General features: G+C 46.3%; 2 protein-coding genes across 4 annotated transcripts in view; both read right to left on the reverse strand.

Annotated features, from left to right (window-relative positions):
• The window catches only part of cox4i1 (cytochrome c oxidase subunit 4I1), a 117,860-nt gene that overhangs the window by 63,642 nt on the left and 27,869 nt on the right, over nt 1-26,349 (reverse strand). The gene's annotated exons all lie outside the window — the stretch shown is intronic.
• gse1b (Gse1 coiled-coil protein b) overlaps nt 1-26,349 on the reverse strand; it is a 166,644-nt gene that overhangs the window by 52,857 nt on the left and 87,438 nt on the right. The window contains exon 1 of one of the 3 annotated variants that reach the window (XM_085762666.1): nt 11,960-12,629. The exons of the other annotated variants lie outside the window; for them this stretch is intronic. Coding sequence (XP_085618792.1) covers nt 11,960-11,996 — 37 coding nt within the window. The 5' untranslated portion in view covers nt 11,997-12,629. Of the gene's footprint in view, nt 1-11,959; nt 12,630-26,349 lie in introns of those variants that run through there. 3 annotated transcript variants of the gene reach the window in all.

Genomic DNA, 26,349 nt, shown 5'->3' on the forward strand with positions numbered 1-26,349 from the left:
AGAGGGAAACATGGCAGCCAAAAGACCTGTATCTACAGCCAAGCCTAAAACCAGAGCACAGAGTCACTGCCCTTCACCGTTCACCTACAGCACAGACCTGTGGACACCCACCTCTACTTAAGACACACATTTGTAGGCAAACCCACACGCACATCCACTTGCACATATGTGCATGTGATGATAAGAAAAGCATAATAATACATTTTTTTACACACACAAAATAAGCATTAATGTATGTTTGCAGTACCAACACACAAAGTGATCTGTTTGTATGTGCATGTGTGTGTTAGGATACAGATGGGCTCCAGTGGGCTGTTACAAACCCTCTCTGACAGCGGCTTAACGAGGGCACTGGCCTTTGGCTCCTGCATCTGTGTCGGTGTTGAGCAGCCAAAATACACAAACACACCGATTAATAGAAGCTTAAAATGCAAAAATGCATTTCTGTGCAAACACACTCTGCACAGTGTGTCATATATGTTCAGCTATTACCAACTAACATCTGTTACAATAACAAACAAACAAAAAAAATCATCTCCTTCCCTCTCAGAACAAGTAGGAGTCTCTCTCTGCACTTTTTTTTTTTTTTTAGCAAAACACTTGGAAGTGTTTTGTTCATAGCAAATAATGACAGGGGAGAAGAGAGAGGGAGTGAGAAGAATACACTGATCTAATTAGCAGCTAGTTAGCAGCAAAACAGTTGAGTCCAATTAGGGGGTGTGTTGTAGTAGTGTATGTCGTGAGGGGTTTAAATACTATCTTGGTTATCAAGGATGTTTATTTTGTTCTTCCACCAGAACACACATTTGGTACATCTGACTGCTAGATCTGCTAGACAAACAAGAAGAGAGTGGAGCAAGTGTTTATTTTAGACTGAGGATGAGTTTATCACCAATGAGAGTGTGCTGGTGTTCAATGAGTGAGCATGTACGCTTGCTTGTATCTACCTGTGTGTGTCTCCATTACAAGAGGGCATGCATTTTTTTGCGATACGCTCATTAATAACCGGAATCTTCTGAGACTACCGAGCAGTCCCAAACTCTTCTTCGCTGCCACATACCACAAGCACACCCCTATCTCTCCCACTCTCACTCCCACTCTCTCTGTCTCTCTCTCTCTCTTTCTCTCTTCCTCTTGGCAGAGTCTCCCTCTGTCGGCAGGTGCACGCTCCGGTGGCAGCCAAAGTGCCAACCTGCCCTCCATATGCCCGCCTCCGCAGTGCCAGCTTACTCGTGCCACTCCCCACCAGGATTTCAGCTGGCTGGCCACCCCAAATCTGTTCCCACTTCCCACCACCCATCGTCCCCCCACACTCATCAGTTTCCACCCCTAGCCTTTCTTCTCCCACACACATACACACACCCCCTAACCTCATCCCTCCCTTGCCAGTTCTCTCTCTCTCTCTCTCTCTCTCTCTTGTCTCACACAAAACGGCGAAGCACTTTGGGCAGCCCGCTAACATCCACTTGTCTTATCTTTCCGTGCGCTTCATCCTCCCCCCTTTAGCCCTTTTCTCACCTTACACTCTGCATTCCTCTGACCTTCATCTGCTGTTCTCCGCCCTCCTAAGCACGCCCCAGTTGTCCGGCTCTTTTCTGAGACCTCCCTTTGACATGATGCCGAGAGACCGGAGCAGACACTCGCAGAGCCAGGAGCCAGGCCACATCAATCAGCACCGGAGTGTAGGACGACTGCGTGTCAGATCGATGCATCATCCTTCAACTGGTTGTACTCTGGGATTTATAGGGAAACCCGCTCCTGGACCAGTGGTGTAGGGCATATTTTACTGCTAGCAAGTTACTTTTGTCTCTACTGAGCTCAGGGCATCAATGCATGGCATGTGTGTGTGTGTGTGTGTACATGTGTCCACTCACTTAGAGCTGCTGATGCAACCTTGTCCGACCTTTAAGCTTGTACAGTTTTCCCTAAGGGTGTGAAACCACCCCTATCGAGGCTACACTCCAACACCAAGCAGCCAAACAAACACAAGTAAACACATAAACACACAACACCCACAGGGATGGACATGAGACAGGACGAGAGATATATAACCCAACCCTCTGCCCCCTTTTTGGTTTTTTCTCCACAACAACTAGAGAGACAGGCGTCGTTTTTTTTTTAGGACATATTGTACACATGCATGGACAAACATAAACACAGGGTGTGTGAGATTTACACTCAGCTATAGCCGCTGTGCTATTTGTTTTGTGGTCGCTGTTAGGCTTCCATAAACACAGAGTGATGGAGCGGTAATCCTGTGCCCCCTCCTCATTACTCCTCCTCCTGAGGAAGTCATCTGACCGGCCCGGAGCCATCTATTCAGGTCACAACCATCATCTATCATCCATCATCCAGTCTCTCCCTCCCTGTCTCTCCGTCTCACGCTCACTCACTAACACACACACAAACGCAGTGTGTGACACTAATTTTAATCGGATGTTTTAGACCCCGTCACTGATCACTCGCCCCGTGCCAAACCATTGTCTGAGAACAGACAGGCAGCGAAGAAAAAAAGCAAGCGAAAGAGAGAAGATATGGACATGGGCAGGAGGAGGATAGAGGGACAGAGAGGGAAAAAAAAGAAAAGTGAAAGAGAGAGAGAGAGAGAGAGACCTTGCCTCGAGTCAACTCCAGTCTTGAACAGGATGTGATGAGCTCTAGCCATTCTCTTAATCTGTCTCCCATGATTCATTTCCATTTCCTGTGTGCCGAGAGGCTGGCAGCTCGGCACCAATCAGCCACACAAACAAGCACGAGCACACACTCCCACACACACACACACACACGCAAGCCAAACAGCGAGATTCTCTGCTAATAAAGTAGAAGACAGATTATTCATTCATTACGCCTTGAATGCAGGGTGGTCTCTGCCACTAGGTGTTCTTACCTAGTATGGAAGATAGCTGCTTCACCTCTTTGACCAACGGCACCTCCTGCTGACACCCTGAGGTCATCAGCCTCTCATCCGCAACCCTTCAAACACTCACATATTGAGCAGAGGGAAGCTCCCTGCAGACACAGCTATTTACAACCTCATCCATAAACACAGCAGCGCTCCTGTCTGCACCACCCTGCATGGTGACTGGTCGTGGAGGTGAGAGGAACCCCTGCTACCCCTGCTAGATCATGTGACAACAGTCCAGGAGGGAGGAACTTCACGCAGAGACAATGGATGCATGTCTATAGAAGAAGGACAAATGCTTACCAGATTGAACAAAGTGGAGACGAGGAGATTGGAAACAGGCAAACTGCATTTTCTTCATTTGTCTTAAGTGAAGAGGTTGCTTTGATGGCTAAGCTCTGAAATCCCATTGACTAATGATTGGAAAGCTGTCAGCTTAAAAGGCTGCCCCCACCAGCCATAGGAAACATACAAAAAGATACACATAAACACACACTCCTCTACGGAGCGGCAAAGTAGAAAAAGTACAGTTGCCAAATCCCTATTACCCTCTCTCTCTTGGTGGTTCGGTTCTGCTTTCCTCTCCTCTTCTTTATAAATCTTAGCCTCGCAAACTCCTAATTAGCCCCGAAAGTGAAGGAGGATTACCCCGTTTCTCCCTCTAACCTCATCTATCTCCTTTTTTCTGCTTGTTACTCTTCCCGCCGTGCTTTTATGGTGTAGTTAAAAGAGTAGGGGATAGTCAAGATCAATGGCATTTGCCCATTCTCATGTGTGCCTGCTCCGGGGGTGTGTGGAAGAGAGCACGTATACATGTTTATTAAAACTATTAACTAAGTCCGAGGACCTGTTGGTCTAGCTGGCAGGTGCTCTGCCAGGAAGGAATTGGACAAAATGTAACAGAAGCTTTGTTGCTCTGCAGAAGAGGATCATGTGGCAGCAGATGCCACCTGTCCTTTGTTACTCTGTCTATTGCATGTGTGACTGAAGAGACGTGAATATTAACATGCCTTTCTGGGACACATTTTTGCTTTCATGGATTTACATTATGAATGCGGATGCCTTAAGGTTTTTTCTTGTTTCTTCTTTTCTTTAAACCCTCACAGTTCTATAGGAACACTTTGGGGAGATGATTCAGTGTATTTCCACGTAGGTAGGCTACAGTCATCTTATACAACGATCCACGTGCCTGATGTTCTTTGCATTCATTATGCTAAATGAATTCATTAATGGATGTAGATAGGACTGTGGCCCCAGTCTGTCTGGAGCAATCGTCTGGTCAGCATGCACATATCACATTGAGCACAACCTCTTACCTCCAGGAGTCAGAGTCGTGTCCAACACGGTGTCACAGTGCATGCTGTGTCAACAGTCCTGCAAAGTCCCTGTGCAAGGACTGTGCTATGGGCCAAAATCAATAAAATGTCCTCACCTTAAAAAGATCATATAAATTCCACTACCCAGTCTCGCAGTCTCTCTTTCTCTTCATACTTGCGCTTTAATACACATTTATATTAAATTGTGGTTGTTTTTCTTTCTTTCAGAGACACAGGAACAACAACGAAGTTACTGCACAAGCCAGTGCTTCCTCTGAACATCCCTCATCAACCATCGCATTATCGCATTATAACAAATCAATTACACAAATAACCTCAAAGACAGCAGCACTGCCTCCATACAAACCACACCCATTCTCAGTGCACTTTCATCACCCTGGTGGTCAGCTGGTGGGAAGCTCACAAATTAGTCATCACTCTGCTCTCTAATGTTAAACCACTACTCATCAGAGTGCTCATAAGTGAAAAATAAAACCGACTACGTGCACATGTGTCAGTGCGTAATGATGTACATCCGTGAAAGTGTGTGTGTGTGTGTGTGTGTGAACCCAGTGCCATCAGATGCAAGCAGGGTTTAATTAGAATTCTCTGTAGTCTAATTTGATTAGGGGAGGCAAAGGAAGATGAAGGCTATTAGAGCTCTGCTATTTCTGCTGCTGGAATAATGTTTCAGGAGAGAGGTGACAACACACACACACAAACACACACACACACACACACACGCTCTCACCCACAAAATAAAAGTGTGCCCGCATGCTCATCGCTCCTGCGTTCCACAAGGGGTTCATGTAAGTTCACGGCGACTTAACGCAAAAGAGCAGAGGTGAGTGTCCGTCATGATGGCCAAGTGTTTGACGAGCACTCGGAGTGTGACACACAAGACCTGTCAACTGATATCCTTGCATGCACACACACAGCTGTGAGGGAAGCGTTTACCATCCCTCTGCTGCCTCTGTGTGTGCTGTCCACAGCCGCAGAGGAGCAGAGCAAACAAACACACACACAACACAATGCTCAACACAAACAGCGCGGCGTCCCCCCGGTGCTGAACTGACACGACGGCGAACAGAGGAAGCAGAGAGACAGAGAGAACTGACTGCAGTCTATAAATCATGGCTGTACGTGAGTGTGATACCAGCGAAGCCCCCCGTTACCCTCTGCACCTGTTAGCACACTGAGTGTCTGTTGGAATAGGCTATCAATGTGTGAAGGGGTTTTTGTTTTGTTTGCATGTGTGTGTGTGTGAGTTCCTGTCTTTCAGTGCAGCACAGCCAAATGCCCTGACAGTGATAATAAAGTGAAAAGGGTGTTCCTATGTGACATTATTTTGAAGAATTTTGGGAAAAACATTCTCTCTTTTTTTAAAAATTAATATTAACTCATTGAGTGCCGCGCTCCTTTCCAAAGTTTTAGTCAAGTGTACCGGCAAATTAGACCATATTTGACTTTTTATTTTAGAGCCATAGTGTATTCTATATTATTGCCACCAACACATACTGTAGCTCATTTGAAAGGTTTAACTTTATCCTTCAAATGGCCACAAACCGTTTGTTTCTACGTGCCTCCGTTCCTGAGAAAAGTCAAGCTAAACATGGCTGGGTTTCACCAAAATCCCTCCTTTTTTTCTAGAAAAGGAGATAGAGCGTCTTTTATGAAAGCTGCGCTGTTTGTGCCTGTCGCTCTTCAGACACTCGCATTTCTGGATCAAAGGGCTCGTATAAGATAAATATACACAACAATTGTTGTTCTATTCACAAAACCACCATCGGGGGCGGGGGGGGCGCCACTAAACAGCAATAACACAGACGCACCGTGCCGTGTCACAGCCTCTCGCCGCGGAACGTGAGGCTCTGCCGGCCACAGCGGCTCGCGAACACCGGTCCCGCCGGTGGTCGCGGTCCGTCTGTGGTACGGGTCGGTGGTGCCGGTCTGCTTTGGTCCAGAGACCATCAGATTTTACCGCGGGAGGACTTTGGGGAGGACACGGTGTTGCTCCAGATGAAGACCGGGCGGGACAGTGGGCTGAGAGCTTCCTGGTTCAGCTCCCAGCTGCTGCAGCCTCGCGGGTGAGAGCAGAGCAGCAGCGGAGCAGCTGCGCTGCATCTGCATGCAGAACTCCGTTTGCAGAAGCTGAGTTATGATAAAAACTTCCAGATCATGAGCTGTCATGTGACTTTGATCGTCATCTATTTCAGTTCTCCTCGTCGTAGAGTCCCCAAATTTACATATAATGTGTATTAAAGTGTCTATTTTCATAATTTAAAAAAAAAGCAAAAAACGAAAAATTTCGTTTTTGGCACTCAACGCATGGGAACGAAAAACGAGAAATTACGTGGTTGGCACTCAATGAGTTAATAGATTAGATTAATATCATACTCATGTATTGAAGTTAAAGCTGTACAGAAATGGCCGTTTGTCCTGTTTGTCGCGCCGAGTTTTCACGAGTTGCTGCACGAGTTTACCCGGGTAAGGAAAACAAATTTGATTGGTCGTTATCAAGCGGGCGGGATAGTCAATGCTTGGGGCGAGTCCGAGCTTGGTGTGTGCATGTGTCTCTCAGACGTTTGATTGATGGATGATGGATCAAATATCAGTGGCTGATGAATCGTGAGCAGGCTGACGTATAATCCGTGCGCCTGCATTATGTGGAAAAAAAAATACCACACTTTCATCCCGGATTTAATCAAAAATAGAATTTTGCACAAAGTTTGGGCTGCATCGTCTGATAGATGAGTTATTACACTAATGTTAGGACCCACAGTGGGCTCATATTCAATTTTTTTCTGTACAGCTTTAAAAATAAAAGAACGATTCTGCAATTAAGGGCCACTCCCCCTCCCCTCTCCCCTGTTATATGAACATAAGAGTGATGTCATCCAACTCTCAGCAAGAAAATGAGTGAGCACATGTTACGTGTACCTTGGACTAGAGGCAGATGAAAATGTTGAACTATTAATTTAAGTGATGTACTTTGAATAATGATGTGGCGGAGGCTGTGCATTTATTATATGGAGTCCCCCCCCCCGCCCGCCACAAGTAGAGCTGCCATACAAATATGTGTATGTGTATTTCTGGAACTCCCCCGACACTGTTGCTGGTGGTGGCTTGTATCCAGAGAGGAGCTGGAGGCCACAGGTGTGCAGGGTCGGGGTTTAACAGCCCCAGGTTTACGAGGAGGTTAACGGGGCAGCCGGTGAGACGCTCCATCGCCGACCGTTACGGCCACGACTGGGGCAGTGCCACCTGCGGACTGGCGTGGAACAGATGCCAGACCGAGAACGGGTCAGAGCTTTTATGGCAAGGGCAGAGCGGGGGAGAGAGAGCGGGAGAGGGAAAGGGTGAGGGATCTCGTAGTCCATCATTGTGACTGCTTTACTGCCGCTACTGCCATCTAATGACAGAGCTGTCAGAGCACATGGAGTGAGAGGGATGGAAGGATGGAGGGACCGAGGAGCAGAGGGAGAGTAAAATAGATAAATGGATACCATGATAGAGTGAACTAGGGGATAAAAGCACAGAGGGAGGAGGATGAGAGACGGGTGACACTTAAGTAGATGCTAGCATAAAGAGAGGAGTGGAAGCAACAGGGAGATTTGTAGGGATTGATCGGAGGAGATCGCCTCAGCTAGGAATGGAGAGAAAGGAGGAGAAGGAAAGATATTGTAGTTAATTGGATATAATGATTACCCTACTGCACAGATAATCTCCCAACACAGTATGGACTTCTCTGCTGGTTTCATCAATGAGTGCTCTCCCTTGGCTAAGGTTACCAGTGTGCGATCATTCGGCAAACACACAAGCAGACGCACAATATGCACGCTCATCCCAAGACGCTCTCAACACACTTTCTCCAGCCCTTTTCCTAAAGGAGCACTCAGTAATCACCAGTGATTAGTCTGCAGTCTGATCCGGGGCTCAACACCAGCATGGCTCGTGCTCATATTGATTATCCTTGCGTGAATGTGTGAGTGTGTGTGTGTGTGTGAGGAGAAAGGCTTTTTGTCCACGTCGCTGTGTTCTCAAGGAATTGATTTTCAGAGAGAGCCAGGGAAGATGTGAAGAGAGAAGACCACAGCAATCAGACTGGTTTAGTTCCAGATTTGTTTGCGGACACAAAGAGGACAAACCAAGATAAATTTCAGCTAAGACGCTTGGTTTATTTGTTGCCCCGTCCTGCAGTGGACAGGATTACAAATTGGTTTGTCTGGAAGATTTTGAGCAAAGGGAAACACTGGTGAGTGATACCCAGTGCTCCTCAGTATCTGCGGTCTATTATGAACTTTGTCGTTTTGTTTGGCAAGAACTGCTCTCAATACTGAAACCTCGTCAGTCTGTGGCCTGTCATAACAAAACTCCAGCCCCTCTTGCTCTTTAACCTCACTTCCCCTTCCTCCTGCACGCCTTTGTGGTTTGCAGTTTTCGGCACCACTTCAGGTTTCTTTTCTTTTTTTTTTCATTTATCCTTTTTTTTTTTTTTTTTAGCCTGTTTTACTTTCTTGTTCTCTACTTGTCTGTCTGTCCATTTGGTTTTCTCTCCACTTTCTCCCTTCCTTACCCTCAGGCTATAAGCACAGACAGTTTCAGGGGAAAACAACACAGAACAGCAGAAAGCAATCCTGAAGATCTGAGCACAGAAGTCGACTATAACACACACAAACACAAGCGTGGATGCAAACCCACACACACACACACACGTTCTGTACCCAGAAATGCATTATGCACACAGGCATCACAAACTTAACACACGCACAGAGGGTGTAAACACGGTTTGATCTCTCTGAAATGAAATGGGATGAATAAAAGGAGGAAACATCCTGACTGCTATAGAAAGGATGGAGATATAGATAGCAGGAGGAAGAAAGACAAAAGCGAGGAGAGAGGCTGACCATGAGCCATCCTCCATTTTGAAGTCGTTGCTCTCTGGCTCTGCTGTGATCTAAACGGCCAAGTTCAAGTGCTTGTTCGTGCCCACCTTTATCTCTACATCCCTCGCTGTTCGTCTCTCTTAATCCATTTCTTTCTCTTCTCACTCTCTTTCTTACCATCACCCCGCACACATCCCCCAACCCCCAACGTATTCCTCTTTATTTAACCCAACCTTTTTTTGTTGTCAAATAATCATGGAGAATGAGCATGTGTCTGACATGGTCTCCAAGGCAACGGCGGTTAAGACGGGAAGGCAGGCAGGGGCTCATTGAGAGGCTGAATGAAAGAAGAAGGGGGGGGGGGGGTAGAAGAAGCAACCAACAGTGCTGGCCATGCACACACACACACACACACACACATACAAGAAAAATACAAGACAGCGACAGAGAGAGAGAGAGAGAGAGAGAGAGAGAGAGAGAGAGAGAGAGAGAGAGAGAGAGAGAGAGAGAGAGAGAGAGAGAGAGAGAGAGAAGAATACACACTCACACCAACCTCCTCCAGCTTTGGCCACTTTCACACCCAAGACCCTCTCTCTGTGTCTCTAATCTGTGTGGCTCTCCTGCTGTGAACTTGGTTGGTGTGTGGAAGGGTTAGGAGCGCGCACACACACACACACACACACACACACACACACACACACCAATACTTGCACAGTAATAGGAAGGGAGGAAAGGGTCACATAGGTTCCCTGAGGAAGAGGATAAGAAGGAGGATGAGGATGAGGATGGAGGGAGGAGGCCGAGAGGAGGTTATTGCCTGCAACTGAATCCCTGTCTTGTCTTGTCTCTCCCCTGATTTTGTGTGTCCTCATCTTTCCTATTCCTCTGTAATTTCCTGTTTGCATCACTCGCTCTTTGCTCTCATTCGTGCTGCTTCTCGCACTGGTCTGTTTGATTGAATCCAGCGTCGCCATGAGCTTGAAGAATATTCTCTGGTCCGAGATTGACACATGTAGAAAAGTGATGCAGTGAGTCTCTCCTCCCTCTTTTAGACTCTCCTTTACTACACACACACACACTGCCTGGTTGTGTTTCTTTTTGTCTTTACTTCTCACACAGCAGGCGTTCGGTGGCCTTTACCAGCAGATCTCCATTTCAGAAACCCCCTTCTGAACAACAGAGGAAGGCTAGCAACACACAGAGGACATGGTGAAGGCTTGTGACACACTGAGGAGAGAGCACGCCATCAAACAACAGTGCAGCGAATAAAGAAGCTGTAACAAATTCCTTGTTGAAAGTTTAAAAAAAAAATGCTTGCAAATAACATCAGCTATTTGAATATGCTTATTTGGATTGTTGTGGCACAATCTGAACAGATCACACACAGATTTACTTAATGTGCCTAATTACACCTAAAGCTCAGAGTCCTGTGAATGTGGTGGTTGACAAAACTAAAATAGGTTTTTCCTTCCTCATTGGTTGATTGTTAATCTGCAAATGGTTTCTTTTGGATACATTGTATCTCTAGCAGGTCAAAAACATTTTAAAGCACTATTACAACTGGAAAGAAAGAAAGAAAGAAAGAAAGAAAGAAAGAAAGAAAGAAAGAAAGAAAGAAAGAAAGAAAGAAAGAAAGAAAGAAAGAAAGAAAGAAAGAAAGAAAGAAAGAAAGAAAGAAAGAAAGAATATCCCTATAGTGGTAGAGGACAGGTAGTGTTGGTGACAGTGTGTGACAGTGAGTCAAAAAACAACCCTGTTAATAGGGAGGATGGCAGTTAAAGAGATGCAGAGTGAAATGTGTGGGATAAAACTAAAGCTGTGCTGGTTATGGTCTAACTGCACACTCTACCTGCTGACTAAAGCATATAAATTATTTAGCTCTGTTAAGTGTTGGTGAAGTGTACCCACTCCTGTTGTAGAATGACAAGAGTCATACACAGATGAAAACACACATTAACAAGAGGATGAGCACCTTGGTACTGATAAAGATTATGAAATTAAACTATGTGAACTGCAATATACATACCTACTTATATATTATACACAGCCAAGTGAATGTGTTTGTATCTATTTTAGACATGTGTAAGTTTACCATGCATGTTTAACAACTAGAGCACAGAAATATTTATATAGCTGAATATCACAGAGAGAAATATTGTATATTTTAAGTTCTTCTCCGCTTCATTTTCCCGTACTACCTCTGCCTGTCACTCTCTCTCCCTCTCTCACTGCCCTCTCTTGGCTGTCCTCTCCACAATCAGTGCCCAGTGAGCCGTGAGACGCACTTAAGCGCCGACCGGCGGTAACCTCACGCCGCCCTAGTACTCACTCTTTTTCACACACAGACACAGGCGCACACACACAAAAAACCACAAGCACGCACATGTGCATGCATTGCGCGTGCACTCTCACCGGCACAGACACAAGGATACACAGGCACACACATAGACGGGATCGCACATACAGAAGCATACATTTGCTTCTCTCCTCTACTTAACGCGGGGTGGTGTTGAATAAAACACACACTTCCACTTAGCGTCCTGTTTACCTGCTGACTGCCATGCTGATAAAGGGCTGAGAGCTCAGCAAACCTGAGTGAGAGCTGCTGTCACACAGCATTACCAGCCTCGGATCTCAGGTTTCAACCTCAGGACCAGCAGCACAAAGACAAGCGTCTCCTTAGATGCACTCCAGAGCCAACTTCAAACCTCCCATGCACACCTCATAACACACAAACACTAATGCAAATGCATACACTGTGCATGTAAAAAAAAAAAAGGATTTGCAAGCATTTATGTAAAAAACACACAAAACATGTACATTTCCCACATGAAACACAATTGCTACTGGCTTACCTGGCAAGTAGTAAAGTGGTGCTTTTAGTCCAAACATGGTTACTGTTTAAGTGTCATGAAGAGAGAGCAACTTGTTTCAAACGCGCAGGCAGCCGTCCTGTCCTGGATGACTGCGCTAGAGAGGGGCTGTGCCCTCGCAGCCACCCAGAAACAAGGCTCTGTGTGTGGGGAGGCTGGGCTGGGACTCAGCCTGTCATCCCCGCTCTCTGGTCCTCGCTAACCAAGCGTGAGGCTGGGACCGCCCAGCCAGCTAGGACACACACATGCACATACACACACACACACACATACACATACACAAAGGCACAGACAGATACACACAGACAGAGCGGTGCAAGGGGTCAACCCCTGAGCATGCCCCCGCTCTCGACCCCCTCGCTCTTGCTCCAGATCCCCTGGGCAAAGGGTCAGCTCTTTCTTAAGCGCACGCACACACAAACGCACACCCAGAGGAGTCGGGACAGCCGGAGAAAGAGGTAAAAGCTAGCGGTCCAGTGCCACGAAGAGGTGAAAAGAGGCAGGAGGGAGGATAAAATACAGGCTGGGTAAATCCTGCAGACGAGAGCAACGACTGATTCCCGGGACTTGTCTTTTATCCCTCTATCCAAGAAAGATGATCAGAGGAGAGTCGGCTCTGCTTCCTCCACTCTACTGCTGCCACTCTCTCTCTCTCTCTCTCGGTCTCTCTCTCTCTTTCTCGCTCTCTCATTTTCTCACCCTCCCTTTTTTTTCTCCCTCTCTTTCACTGCCGATACGGAGAGAAGGAGGTGGAGGAGAGGAGGAGAGAAGGAGGGCAGAATGAACTCCCTCCAGGCAACAACACAGCCAGATAGCAAGAAAGTGTGCGTGTGTGTGAGAGAGGGAGGGGGGGGGGGGGGGAGTGTTTGAGAAAAGAGATAGGAGAGGCCAGGGTACGGATGAGAGGGAAATACCGGCCACTGCTGATGCTTCACCCGAGGAGGAGAGTGGTCACAGTTCAATTTGGAGTCAGGGTGACAGCTGATTGGACAGCCCCTGTGACAGCGAGAGGCCAACGACTATCAAGGGAGCATCTGTTCACACTGTATCAGACAGTAGGAAAGCATCAACCAATAGAGAGTGCAGGGAGAGTGCGGTGGGTCTTCAAGGGCAGCTCACAATAGAACAGCTACGTGTTTGGAAGAGAAAAATATAAAAGATCCCCCGCCTCCATTCTCGTCTCTGAAAATGAGAGTCCTCGTCTCTGTCTGCGAGTGTGTGGGTGCGTTTGTGTGTCCGTCTAGGAAACTTGGCTTGTGCAGCCTAGCGCACAGACTGCTCACCATGCTGCGCTGACAGCAGACTTTCCCCCCTTCTCTCTCTCTCTCTCTTGTCAGCACACACACAGACACACACACAGACACATACACGCGCACGCACATGAATAAACACACAGACTTGCTGTGTTATGCTGTCGCACTGCTCTGCACACAAACCTGACAGAGATGATGGCAGTAGAGGTGAGGAGTTAACTATCTGCAGGGAAGAAGCCAGCAGGGAGAAGGGGGGGGGGGGGGCAAGTCAGAGAAAGAAAAAAGAGAGAGAAAGGGAGAGATGATGGGGAAATAGTCTAGCAGGACAGTTTAACCCCAGGGCTGACTTGCTCTCAGACCCATTCTATGAATCTCACAGTGGGGGAGAAAGAAAGAGGGGAGGACTGGCAGGAGTTTAGTGAAGAAGGGAGGAGGGAGGGAGGCAATCTGGGGAGGTGGTCCTCGGCTTTCAGAAAGACTCGGAGGACAGGAAACAAAACTCAACAACACACAAGCACAACAAGCACAGTGAGAGTGAGTGGGAGCGTGAAAGGCATGCTCGGCGCCAGATAGGGCAAATAATCGCTAATAGGGTCTAATGATTGGAGGAAGAACGCGAGACAGACAGAGGGAGAGAGAGTAGGTGTGGAAGTGGAGGGGAGTCCATAGATTGAGATGTGGAGGGAGGCTGAGAGGAGGGGGGAGGGGCGGGGGGAGAGTTATTCTGAGAACAAAGCCCCCTTTTTTTATTAATACAAAGACAGGATATTGGTAAATGTTTAATTAAGACAAGTTGGCTACAATGTGTCAACAATGTGTAGGTGTGTGTGCTGTAATATAAGGAGAGATAAGTGACGTTGTGCAACATTATCACATCTACACACGGCTCGTTCTATATCGCGCACAGTGGAGAATGTGTGCAAACAATGAACATTATCATCACGGGAAGGCATGTGCGTGCTCCTACGCTGTTTAGGGCAGTTGTATGTGTGTGTGTGTGTGTGCGAGGCAGGTGCTGAAGTGTCTTGCACCTTGTGAGACAGGTTGAGAGGTGACTTGTCCCCCTGAGGTGCTACACCACCAAGTCTGATGACACGCTGACAGACAGAGACAGACAGAACTAAAAATACAGCGTCCAATATCCAGAAGCTGGACACTAACAGTCCAGGTGCATCCAGGTGTTTACTAAAAAAAAGGTATGTTAATCCTCCAATGAGAGCACATCAATCAGAAGAGTACATTAACATGGTTAATACTGCAAATCCACTTTTTGCAATTTTGTTCCAATTGTTTTCAAAAGAACAGGTTAGCCCACGTCCTTGAACTTGGTTTTGTTTGCAGTGTTACTGCATTTAAAGTCACTCAGCAAACTAAAGTGTTTAGTTATGATGAAGGTGCAGTTCTGTGACTCATTTATTCTGCTTACCCTGAATAATTACTGTCTTATAGAAAGACACAAAACAGTTCACTTTCCGTGCATCTGTTGTGATGCACGGAAAGTGAACTAACAGAGTCAGAGACATGAGAAGAAAAAGGCTTGTACAGCATGTACAGTTTGAATTGTTTCATATTAGATGGCGAGGCTGGGAGAACAAAAGATTATTTAGAAGGTTACTGCCATAAAATGAAACTATGAGTGTGACATGGTTCAGCGATGGAAAGGGACAAGTAATGGGAAAAAATCATCCATTTGTTTTTGTTTTTTTTTTAGTTCGCTGCTCATTAAGGGACAGGAAATGCTAGAGAATAGCAATTGTCTTCTGTTATTTAAGGTAGTGTAATGAGTTATATTTTGACAAGTGCACTGCAGACGAAGGAAACCAAAGACACACACAGACACACACACACACACACACACAGACACACACAAAGGCTATAAAAGCTCCCTCGGGACCAAGGCAGCTTGTGTGACTGAAAACTCTGTGATCAAGACGTAACAGGAAGAGGGAGAGGAGAGGGGAAGGGGAGAAGGGGAGAAGGGGAGAACAAAACAAGTGAAAAGGGGGTGTTAGAAAGAAGGAAGAGGAAAAAGATGAAGGTAGGTGATAGGGTAGAGAGGGAGGGAGAGACGGAGAGAGGGAGAGGGAGAGAGAGAGAGATGGAAAAAACAAGAGTGATCTCTCTCTCTCTCTCACAAACCTGCCATGCCCACTTCCTGTCAACCCACTGTGTAATTACTTCCTTATAACCCACCCTCACCTCCTCACAAAAAATAATCACTCTCTCAATCGTTGTGTCTATTTGTGTGTGTATTGGGTGTTTGTGTGTGTGTGTGTGTGTGTGTGTGTGTGTGTGTGTGTTTTGGCAGGGACTGAAATATGGCCTGTCTTCTTCTACAGCAGGGAAAGCATCACTTTAATCTTTCTCAACCACACACAACCTCTGGGGCTGGGGGTGCACAGACACACGCGGACACAGACACGGACACACACACACAACAACTATGCTGCGTGAATAAAATAGAGCAGGTGTGGTATTTTCAGAGAGAACGACTAAAAGAGCAACATGATAGTGAGCGTGCACTCCCAAAATCAAAAATCCCAGTATGAGCTTTTATGGTGTGTGCATACAGAGACCCGCCCCCCCTCCATCTGGCCGCAGGCTTCAGTCAGCAGTAAAGAAAAGAAAAGAATGACATTTTGTAGGTGTTGAGAGTTTGATTTAATAATAAAAAAAAAAGTCTGGGCTGAAGAGAGTCACCACATATCAAGGCTGACGAGAAATAATATCTCGTCACCCTTCACTCACCCCTATTTGCAGAGACCCGCACCCACTCCACCATTCCACATACCCATTTAACCTGACCTCTCGCTGGTGATTAGAAGCCTGCAAAGTGTGTGTGAGCACGTGTGCGCGCGCGTGTGAGATGCTTCTCTCCGTATGCTAATCACAGCCCAGCACTGAGAATTAATTTGCAAATGTGTCATTACCCATCAGGCTCAGCAGCAATAACCCTGCAATTACACAACTCTCGCCAGGCCAGCTGAGCACCACACACGCGTGCAGGCAAATGTATGCGCAGACACATGCACATAGCCCCACACACACACACACACACACACACACATGGAACAAAAAGCTCTGATATAAAGCAGCTACATTTTGAAAGATATCATATTCTGCTCCTCCACGAGTTATTCAGTGTGTTTACAGTGTAATCACAGATCCTCACCTCCGTGTCAACAGGACAGCAACCAAGGTCAGTTGCGCACTTTCGCACACTCCTGTTTCTTAGCAACATTATCCAGGAGTTTGGCCTCACTAAAGAACTTCACCAGCATCAACGGCTTCAGATCACAGACACAGTAACTGAGCAACGTGCAAAGTTTGTGTGTGCGTGCGTGTGTGTGTGTGCATGAGTTTAAGCACTTACCTTTGAAGTGAGGGTCAAGATCACAGGTGAGGTATACAGTGGCCATGAGGAGGAGGAGGGGAGGAGGAGGAGGAGGATGGTTCACATGAGAAAAGAGAAAACGAGAAGAGCAATGAGAAGATGTTGCTGCGGATGTCTGCAGTTTTTGACAAATTCTGAATAACATAGTGGAAAAGCACAAAGAAACGGGTGATTTAAAAATAAGTTGTTAAACATTGATTTTCAGCACCGGCACCACCATCATAAAATCACCAAATGAGGAAACATCCACTTAAAGATCAGAGTCCAATAGGGTTACAAAGAGTCTTCAAAAGGGAGGAGGAGGCTTGTAGGGCCCCAAAATCCTATCAGGACAATTTATGTCTTTTTTTTTCCTTTTTAATTACATATACTATTTTTTTTTTTTAAATGCATGTGATAAAAAGACAAAATGAGGAAGGACTGATACTGTTTAAAGCTCACGTTTTCAGTCTGGTATAAAAAGGGAGAACCAGCAGCAACAACAAACAGACTGCTGGGTGAGCTTTCTGGTCATTTACCTCAAAAGAGCTTTTTAGGAACCTGCCTGCACTTCAAAGATGAGGGTGAATGTTTGCTCAGTTACTGGATGCAAACCACCTGCTCTTTAAATACACTCATCTTCACATAATCTGGTTACATTGATTCTCACACCTATTTGTCCGCTACAACAAACTGGCCCACAGTGGCACACATTCATCTAACGCATGCCACACAACTGTCACACAAACTCCTCAGCGATACAGACTCACTCATCTCTGGCGCTGGCCTTGTCACCTGGTGCAGTCACACCTTGGTGTGACAGCAAAGGTGTGTACATGCACATGCATAATGTGTCTGTCTCTTCCCTCACCAAAAGCTGAACCGGCTCGACCTTGGAATCAAAGAAGAGGAGCCAAACAACAGGCACTTCATGAACACTAGACAAAGAAGTATATTTTTGGACCGAGAAAGAATGTGAACTGCAAATATAAAATTAAAAAAATCCTTAAACAGATTAATGTTTTTCCTTAGATTAAGCACTGCTGGCAGATAAACAGATAAATAACTTGACATGACAAGGAAATCGCAAACCAGAAAGAGAAGGAGGAAAAAAGAACTGAGGTTTAGAAGAAAGAACGGTTGTTTTATAATCTCAGGCCACTGTCCAACAACTGATGAGGCTTTAGTGTTGCTAATCCTGCCTAACTCCGTTTGTAAAAGACAGTGAAGATAAACACTTAAGGATCAAGTTAACAGATTCGTGTACTGGAGACCCTGCTGGCAGCACTGCAAAAGAGAGTCTATTCTGATAATTTATTTTGGCAAAACAAAGTAGATATCTGCAAGAGTAACCTAACACTTCCAGTGAGGACCACAGAGGTCTGGAGAAATTCTTGTCAAAGTGTAGGATAATACGAGCTCCCTGAGCCAAAGGCAGCAGTGAGTGACTTTTACACAGAGCACAGCTGGTTTGATTTCTGCTCAGCAGAACTAAATTTGCATTAACACTGGAGCGAGCTACAAGGCTACTGCTGCTCGGCCATATAAATACGTATTAGCAAGGACCTGGAGACACAAGGTTAGTTACATTTTATTTTAGAGGCCAGGGGACCGTGTGCATTACCATAGCCAGCGTGTACAACCTGTCAGTTTTGTGTGCAATGTGGTCTAACTATGGTCACCTCTCCTTTGTGACTGTGATAGTGAGCACCGGCTCCTCTTGAGCCGACACTTTCTGAAGAAGTGATGTTTAAACTACTCTAATCAACACACTCCTCTAAAAAAGATGGCACCTTGCTGAAAGACTGAATTGATCTGAATAGGAAACAAACTAAATGACTTGCACTCAATCGACCATTTCTTTTTTTTGCTCTTTCTTTGAGAAAAAGGAACATAACACTTCTACCTGATTCCAGACGAAGTTACTCATTAAAATGGATGATTTGTGCGGCATGGATAGCCCTATGAACACTGCAAAAATCTCTTGATGCAATCTCCAGGAGCCTCTCAGCATTTTCTGCCTCGAGAGTCACACTTTAATATTCACAAATCAAGCCAGCACCCCTCATTTTCACCAGAATGCTGTCACTCCTGATTTAAAGTGGATTTCCCTTTTAAATGGCTGCTCGCCCTTATTGTGGCCGACAATCACACACACACACAAACACACACTCCAGGGATCCAGGTGGGGAGGGGGGGGGGGGGGCTGGGGCTGGCCGGAGCTGACAAACTGATGTGCAATCATATCATATCCCTCCCACAATGCCTTGTGGCACACCTGCTTTCTAGCACAGACAACAGAAGCGTCCTTGTTCTCAGCCGAGGGAATGCATCGCGCCACACGTCTCTGCTCTGATGAGGCTTTTTATAGTCACTCAGCTCTCTTACCTGCATCTTCCAGCCCTTCATCTGTCTCCATATCAAACACATCAGATCCGCTGCCTCTCAGCGAGTCCCGTTGTTATTAGACAGAAGAGCAGAGAACCAGAGATGAAGTAGTGAACCAGAGGAGGAGGGAGGAGATCTTTAAAAGTGCTACTCATTTGATTAACAAATATATGCGTGTTGCGTGTTCCTCAGTGTAGCGTGTGTGTGTGTGTGTGTGTGTGTACGTGCATGGGGCGTATGTGGGTGTGTTTCTCTGCAATTGCCCAAGGGCAGGTGTATGGTATGCAAACGCAGCTGAGGGAACCTAGAGAGCAGACGCAGCAGGAGAATCCTGCTTTACAGCAACATGCCACAAAGACGCTGACAACAGGCTGACAGGGTGGGATCTCACACACACACACACACACACCCACACACACATCAACAGACATACAGTACAATATGCATATATGCGCACTGACATGTTTATGTACATGTGCACGCATAAGAATAGCCCCCCACACGATCCACTGTAGTTGATTTAATATTTAATTGTGTCCAGGCAAACACACAACACCGCATCCACACACGCTACAAGCACGCACAAAGAGCTGCCGGCAGTGTGTTTTTCACTTGACTTGTGCTCTCCTGTGACATTTCCTCATTGGCTTGTTTGTCTCAATTATCCCTGCTTATTGGACAGAGATGGTTAACCCATTAACTTACACACAGGGAGGAGGAGAAAAAAAGAGACAGGGAAACAGTGGGAGAGAAACAGAGAGAGAGAAAGAGAGAGAGAGAGCTGGATGATGGTTCAAACCTGCCTTAGGCGTGTTGCGAATCACACAACTGTACGAGGCCACAAACACAGGCTGGCCTGGCCGGACGCCAAGGAAACACAAAAGTTGTACACGACGTACACACACACACACACAGGCAGCGGAGAGCAGCTGAAGGGGCAGCGGAGCACGGGCACCTCGGGGCCTGATGGAGGACCTGGCCCGACCTTCTCCACTCACCACTGCGCTTCTGGATTTAACACACTATCGTACAACCAGGCTACAGCTTTGTGTGTGTGTGTGTGTGAGAGTATTGTAACTGTTGGTGAGCGCATCCTTAGATCTCTCTCTCTCTGTGCCTGTAATGTATGTATGTTGGAAACCTGTGTGTGCATGCATGTGTGTGTGTGTGTGTGTGTGTGTAAGGAGGCTGCCTTGCCCTGTGTCAGGCCTCTGCTGTGTTCAGTAAGTGAGGCGTGCTAATACTGCGTGTGCTCAGGTTTCACGCATCAGCACACAGTCGAAGAGACTTACCCGAGGTCACAGACTGTCAAACCCTCCTCCACTTCCCCTCCTCACCCCTACCTCCTCCTTCCCCCCCCGTGACTCAATCCTTCCTTTTCTCTCACTAAATACTTTACCTTTAGCCAAGCTTTAGCACTCTATCTTTCAGTTTCCTTTTACACCCCCCCCACCCCCTCCTCCTCCTCCCTACTCTCCTCCTTCAGTCTCCTCCTTCCCTCTGCCTCTCCTCCTCCTCCACCCTCCTTCCCTCCCCAGAGGATTCCATCATGCTCAGTCTTTTAGTATCTTTCATGCCTTTTACCTGTCAACAGAGGAGAGAATGTGCGAGCAGCTCCCCAACAAAGGAAAAACACCCTCCTGTCATCTCAGAAAATGCTACAGGGAGGGAGGGAGGGGAGGAGTGGGGGGGCAGGGAAGGAGATCGACAGGGGGACAGATTGAGCTAGATAACACGGGAGGCAGAATAAAAAGGGAAATGTTGAGGGAAGAGGGGATAGAAAAATGAGGCAGAGGGAATGTTGTGCTCTTGATATGTGTTAAACAAACACAAGCTGTGCCGCTGCTGTGCATGTTAATGGTTTTAAAATAGCATGTTAATGTCTTCAACATGGCATTGTCCAACATCTTTCTGCAGTTGCAAACAACACGCACTACTTTTTAACTACTTCTGTATACCCAAGCCTTTGGTTTAATGAGGAAGACCAACTCATGTATGGAGTATTAAGGTCTTACACACATGCGTCAGGGAACACAGACAAATACACACACACACACATACATGACCACTCCAGCTTTAGGCTGCTGTAGTCCGTGAATGTTCACCAGTTCAGCTTCAGCTCAGCTCCGCCACACTCCACGGCAACACCAGCAACAGACACTCACACAGGATAAAACTATAAGCCATACAGTCCAATAGGCACCTCACTCAATCTTTGTCTCTCTATCCCATGCCCAGTGTGTGTGTATGTGTGTGTGCGTGATTGTGTGAGTGAATCCTTTGCTAGTACTAATCTGCTGGCACAGCCCCCGTCCTCAGCATTGCCCTCGTCTCCATATTATTCTGGGATTAGCTTGTGTGTTAGCCTAGCCGCAGTCCACAGCCTGAGCTGGGGGAGAGGCAGCCATCTTAGAACAATGCCTATTGATGAAACACTAAGAGGTTTGATTGGATTAATCATCTCTCCCTCTCCTTTTTGTCGCTTCTCTAGCTGTCCCTCTTTGTTTCCTCTCCTCCTCTGTTTCTCCTCTGTCCTTCTGCCTTTCCCTCCTTCCACATAAAGCTGTATAACTCACAGGTTTTGTTGTTCTTCCCTGGCGAAGAGTGACGCTGGTAACGCCCCCGTGTTGGATAACGAACATAAATAACATGCTGCCTGTTTTATGAGGAGGGCACTTCAAGGTAAAGAGTAAACATCTAATTAAGAGGAGAATCAAATAGTTCCTTTTTTCTTCTGTGTAGTCATTACAGCGTTTCAGTGGTAGGCCTCTCCTTGACGAGTGAAAACACTCAGTGTGAAAACACTCTGATAACAGCTAATTATGATTATGGCGACAAACAAATCATACTATAGAGGGTGTTAAGATGAAAACTGCATGAGAAGAGGCATATGTGGAGATTGCTTTTTTTATCTTTCTTTCTAGGAAACACATAAAAAAAGAACTGCCAAAATGCGAGCGATACGACAGCATCAGCAGCAGCATGCAGAAAGAAATGAGGGTGAATCTCTGCAGATTTGGCCTGTGTTTAGTTGGGGCACTCTACCAAGTGGCAGTCGCTAGCCTGGGCGGCCTTTGGCCCGATGTCCCGACCAATCACATTCCAGCCCCAACTACGCCAGCGTGGACCCACAGCAACCCTCCGGTCTGCTGCCAAACACCCGTGCACACACACACACGCATATGGGCAGCTACGGCTCATACAAACACTGCAGCCAACTCCATTTTCAAACAAGGATAACAACTGAATTAACACTCTGTGATCTTTTGCCAAAGCAGAAGGATGCTCCTTTATACATTCAAACGCACATATACGCATGCGCATATACGCAAACGACACGTCCACAAACACACACACACACACGCACAATGCACTGGGTGGAGTTATCTGCAGTTAGATTTTAAATGCATCGTTCCCTCCATGTGTCTGCCTCTCTCTCTCTCTCTCTGTATGTGTGTGGCTCTGCTCTTATTCTCTCTTTTTCTGCTGCTACAAAGATAAAAGGAAATGACTGTCTCATACTGTAGTTGTTAGAGTTAAAGCTATTTAGACGGTGGCACCTCTGTGTGAAGCGCCAGTGTTTGAAATACAGGGATTGGGTTGAGAACAAGCGCGAGTCAGAGTGGTAGGGGTATGGTCGGGTGGATGAGGGAGGGCAAGGCACAGCCAGTTCGATGACAAAGCTGGGATATAATTCGTTCCCCGACCCAAAACAGACACCACTTGATCCAAACACAAGTCATTTATATTTGAAATAATAAACACCAAAAATGTACCTCCTTCTTGTACTGTCTTCTCTTTCCTCCTTTTATTCCTGACTCGTCTTCTCCTCCCTCTCCACATCTTATCCGTCCCCTGTTATTTGCTCCATCCAGGGCCGAAAATGGTTGTCTTTCTCTCTATAATCCTCCCATCACATCGCTGTTATAATCTGACCATTTCTCTGCCTCCCTAATTCCTCCTTCTTTCATGTCCTCCCCTACTTGTCCCACTGCCATTTTCTCTTAGCATTGTTTTAAAATATGGGGATTGCACTATTAAAAGTATGGCATGAGCGCCAAACGTGGCACAATGTACACCCAGATTCTTATGCACACGAGCACGCAAAGGCGTATACACGCTACACATCTGAAAATAGTTTTGTTTTTGTTTTTGAACAGACCAATTGTCACAGCTATGGTTATTTAAGGATGTTTTCACTGTTGAAAATCACAGTAGGAAAAAAATGGCAACTAGAAAAAGAATAACAGAGGCAATCACCTGACATCACAGCTATTCATCCTGCAGAGAGCAGAGAGCTGTTTGGTCCTCCACCAGCATGAGGAGGAAAGGCCTTCCAAGAATCTCTCCTCTCTCTCTCTCTCTTTCTCTTTCTCTCTCTCTCTCTCTTCTCCGTCTTTTTCCACAGATTAATCTGTCCAGCAGCCGTATAAATCTCGGCACTCACTGTGGAGAAATGCTCTATGTGGAGCGTTTATGTATGACACAGAAAAGAGATGAACCTTGGTAAACCACTCAAAAGAGACCCGCAGAACAAAATGGAATAAAGTCTAAATTGGACTCAACATGGTTCTTTGAGCCTTAAATGGCCTAAACTGACCTCACGCCACACACACACTACGTTCAGCAGTTGGCAGCGTGAGCAGCAACAATGTGCGCTTTTGTGCGATGTGTGTGAGAACTGAGATAACGCTGAACTGCAGGTTTGCATTACCCACTGAGCGAGTGTGTGAGTGCGTTGTCTTTGGTTGTGCAGCTTGTTAAGGTGTCAACATCATTTATGGCTGAGGTCAAAACAACTCTCTCCTTTACTAAGAGATGGGACGAGAGGGGGGGGGCAAAGGATCAAGGGAAGAGAACCAGAGTAAGAAAAAAAAAGATACCGGAGGGGTGGTGGGTGGGGGGTGGTTGAGATGGCTTCAAAGGGTCCTGCCGTTACCATGGTGCTAGTGCGCTTGGTCACCGTGGGAACAGACAGGGGAAGGGTAGAAGCATTTTAGAAAGAGAGGGGAGGTGGGCTGCTTCCCTCGACTCTTTGTATCTAAGAATCCAATGTTGGAAAAAAAAAAAAAACTTCATATTTTGTGACTTTAAAAGCTAATAATAAATAAATAATCTCAAAAAATACGAAATAACAAAAATGGTAATAAACATGCACCTAGAGAATAAACAGTGAAATAGACTTTGCATAACAATTCACCTCCACAGCAGAGGCCTGTTACACTCTACAATGTTGTCAGTAAAATATTGGTCTAAGAGTCAACACTTTTTTCTCACTATTTAACAATTTTCAGTGGATGTTGCTTATCACACAATAATTCAAACATTTTAGTCCAGAATATGTAAAAATCTGTAAAAACTAAACTTGACCTACACTCAAATCTTTCCATACGTAACCGTAGTTCATAAAATAGAAAAGCTTCAAAGTTATAGTGTGAAAATGTAGTTTCTACTTGATAAATGATGTAAAAGGTTAACAGAGTCACTTCAGCACCACTTTGACTCTACTCACGTTCTTTAGATTAACGACGTGTCCACATCACCTGACATTAGTCAAAATAACAACTTATCGTATATTCATCAGTCGGTAGTATATTTTCTTCCCAGGACTGATTAATACTTCAGCCCGCAAGATGGAAATGTATCTATTTCACCTTTCTGGCTGCATCTCCAAAATGCGTGTGTAAATCCTGCTTGACAGTTGGATGGAAACAGCATGTGTCTCCTAGCAGACACCTCTCCTACATTAGATACAGCAAAGTTTTCCAAAGACTTTGTGCAGAAGTAGAAGATGATGAAACAGAGACTCCTCTGTTTCAGGACATTGTTATTGCAAAATTAGTTTCATCAATCTCACTGACCGCGTTGGCAAGTTTCTTCTCTCAGACCTGATCTGTGTGTGTGTGTGTGTGTGTGTGTGTGTGTGTGTGTGTGTGTGTGTGTGTGTGTGCTGTGTCCCAACAGCACCAAGTCACACCATCTCCAATATGGTCCCGACAATGAGCAGACGCTGTGTGATTTAGATATTTGTTTGCATGGATAGAGCATAAGCTGTACTCATGTGTGTGTATGTGTGTGCATGCATGCATGTGTGTGTGTGTGTGTGTGTGTGTGTGTGTACGATCGATTTCCTGTCAAAATAAACAAACCAGCCAAATCTGTCAAAGTGAGACAGGCACTTTTACCAGTGACCACTGCAGCAGGATTTACAGCACTCTTAACGATCACACCCTCAATTAGACCTGCAGAATAGTGTCTGTGTGTGTGTGTGTGTGTGTGTGTGTGTGCGTTTGTGTGTATGTGTGCGTGATAATAACTACTACACCGAGCAGTACGATGAAGGGGTTGTAAGTAAGTGCTGCAACACTTCGATTTCCCCTCTTGCTGTGATGTCACTGAATTTATTACTGGCTCTTGCTTAAGACCGTACTCGCCATAAATCACATGCACACACACACACACACACACACACATACACAAAATTACGCTCAAAGACACACACGTCGCTGTCTGTTCGTGTCGGGCTTATGATGAGGAGCAGAGCGGAGAGGGACTGTAATGAAGGGGAAACAAACAGAGCGTGGAGACGGATGACGGATGGCTCCTCTCATTCAATGAGCCAGTCTGAGATGAACATACACTTAGGCAATACGTTCCCCGGGCTCGGCCTCCATCTTCCTGTCTCCTCTGCTGCGACAGATAACCAACACCATGGCACCTTGATATGCTGATCGTATGACTGCGGACCAGTAGTGGCAAAAAAAAAATAGGCAACTGTCGCACACCAGCAGTGGTCTGGATGTGAGTCGTGGTGTGAGTGGTGACTCCCACTGTGTTAAGAATGAGGATAATAGAGGAGGGGCCCACTCAGAGTGGAGCAGGGAGTGATGGAGGGGCGCTGGAGGTGACCAGAAGGGAGAGTAATTGCCTTAGCACACTCAAGGTGCTTGAAATGACCTGTTCTAAGCGTGCGCGCTCGTATAGGGAGGGGCGAGTGTGCGACAGTGGCACCGAGCAAGAGAGAGGCCAAAAGAGAGAAATGAGTGTTGCAAATACCCATTTCCTGCCGCTGTGGGGTCACACCGGAGCGCCGCCAGGAAGTGAGGGACAGAGCGGAAGGTGGAATAACAGAGGGATAATCTTGTCTGAGCTCCAGCGAGAGAGGGCAGGGGGCTTGTTATGAGAAAATGAAAGGGAAGAGGTGGACGAGAGGAGAGCCACGGGCCATTAGAGCCACCTCAGCTACACATAATGGCAGGTGGCGGAGAGAGGGACACGAGTGCCTCAGTGGAGTGGGGGTGAGGGAGGATACAGGGGTGATACATGGCCTGTGCACACAGAAAAGCCATGGTTAGATG

The sequence above is a fragment of the Trachurus japonicus genome, chromosome 3 (genome assembly GCF_045865225.1).
Source record: "Trachurus japonicus isolate A0001 chromosome 3, Traja_1.0".
Classification (NCBI taxonomy): Eukaryota; Metazoa; Chordata; class Actinopteri; order Carangiformes; family Carangidae; genus Trachurus; species Trachurus japonicus.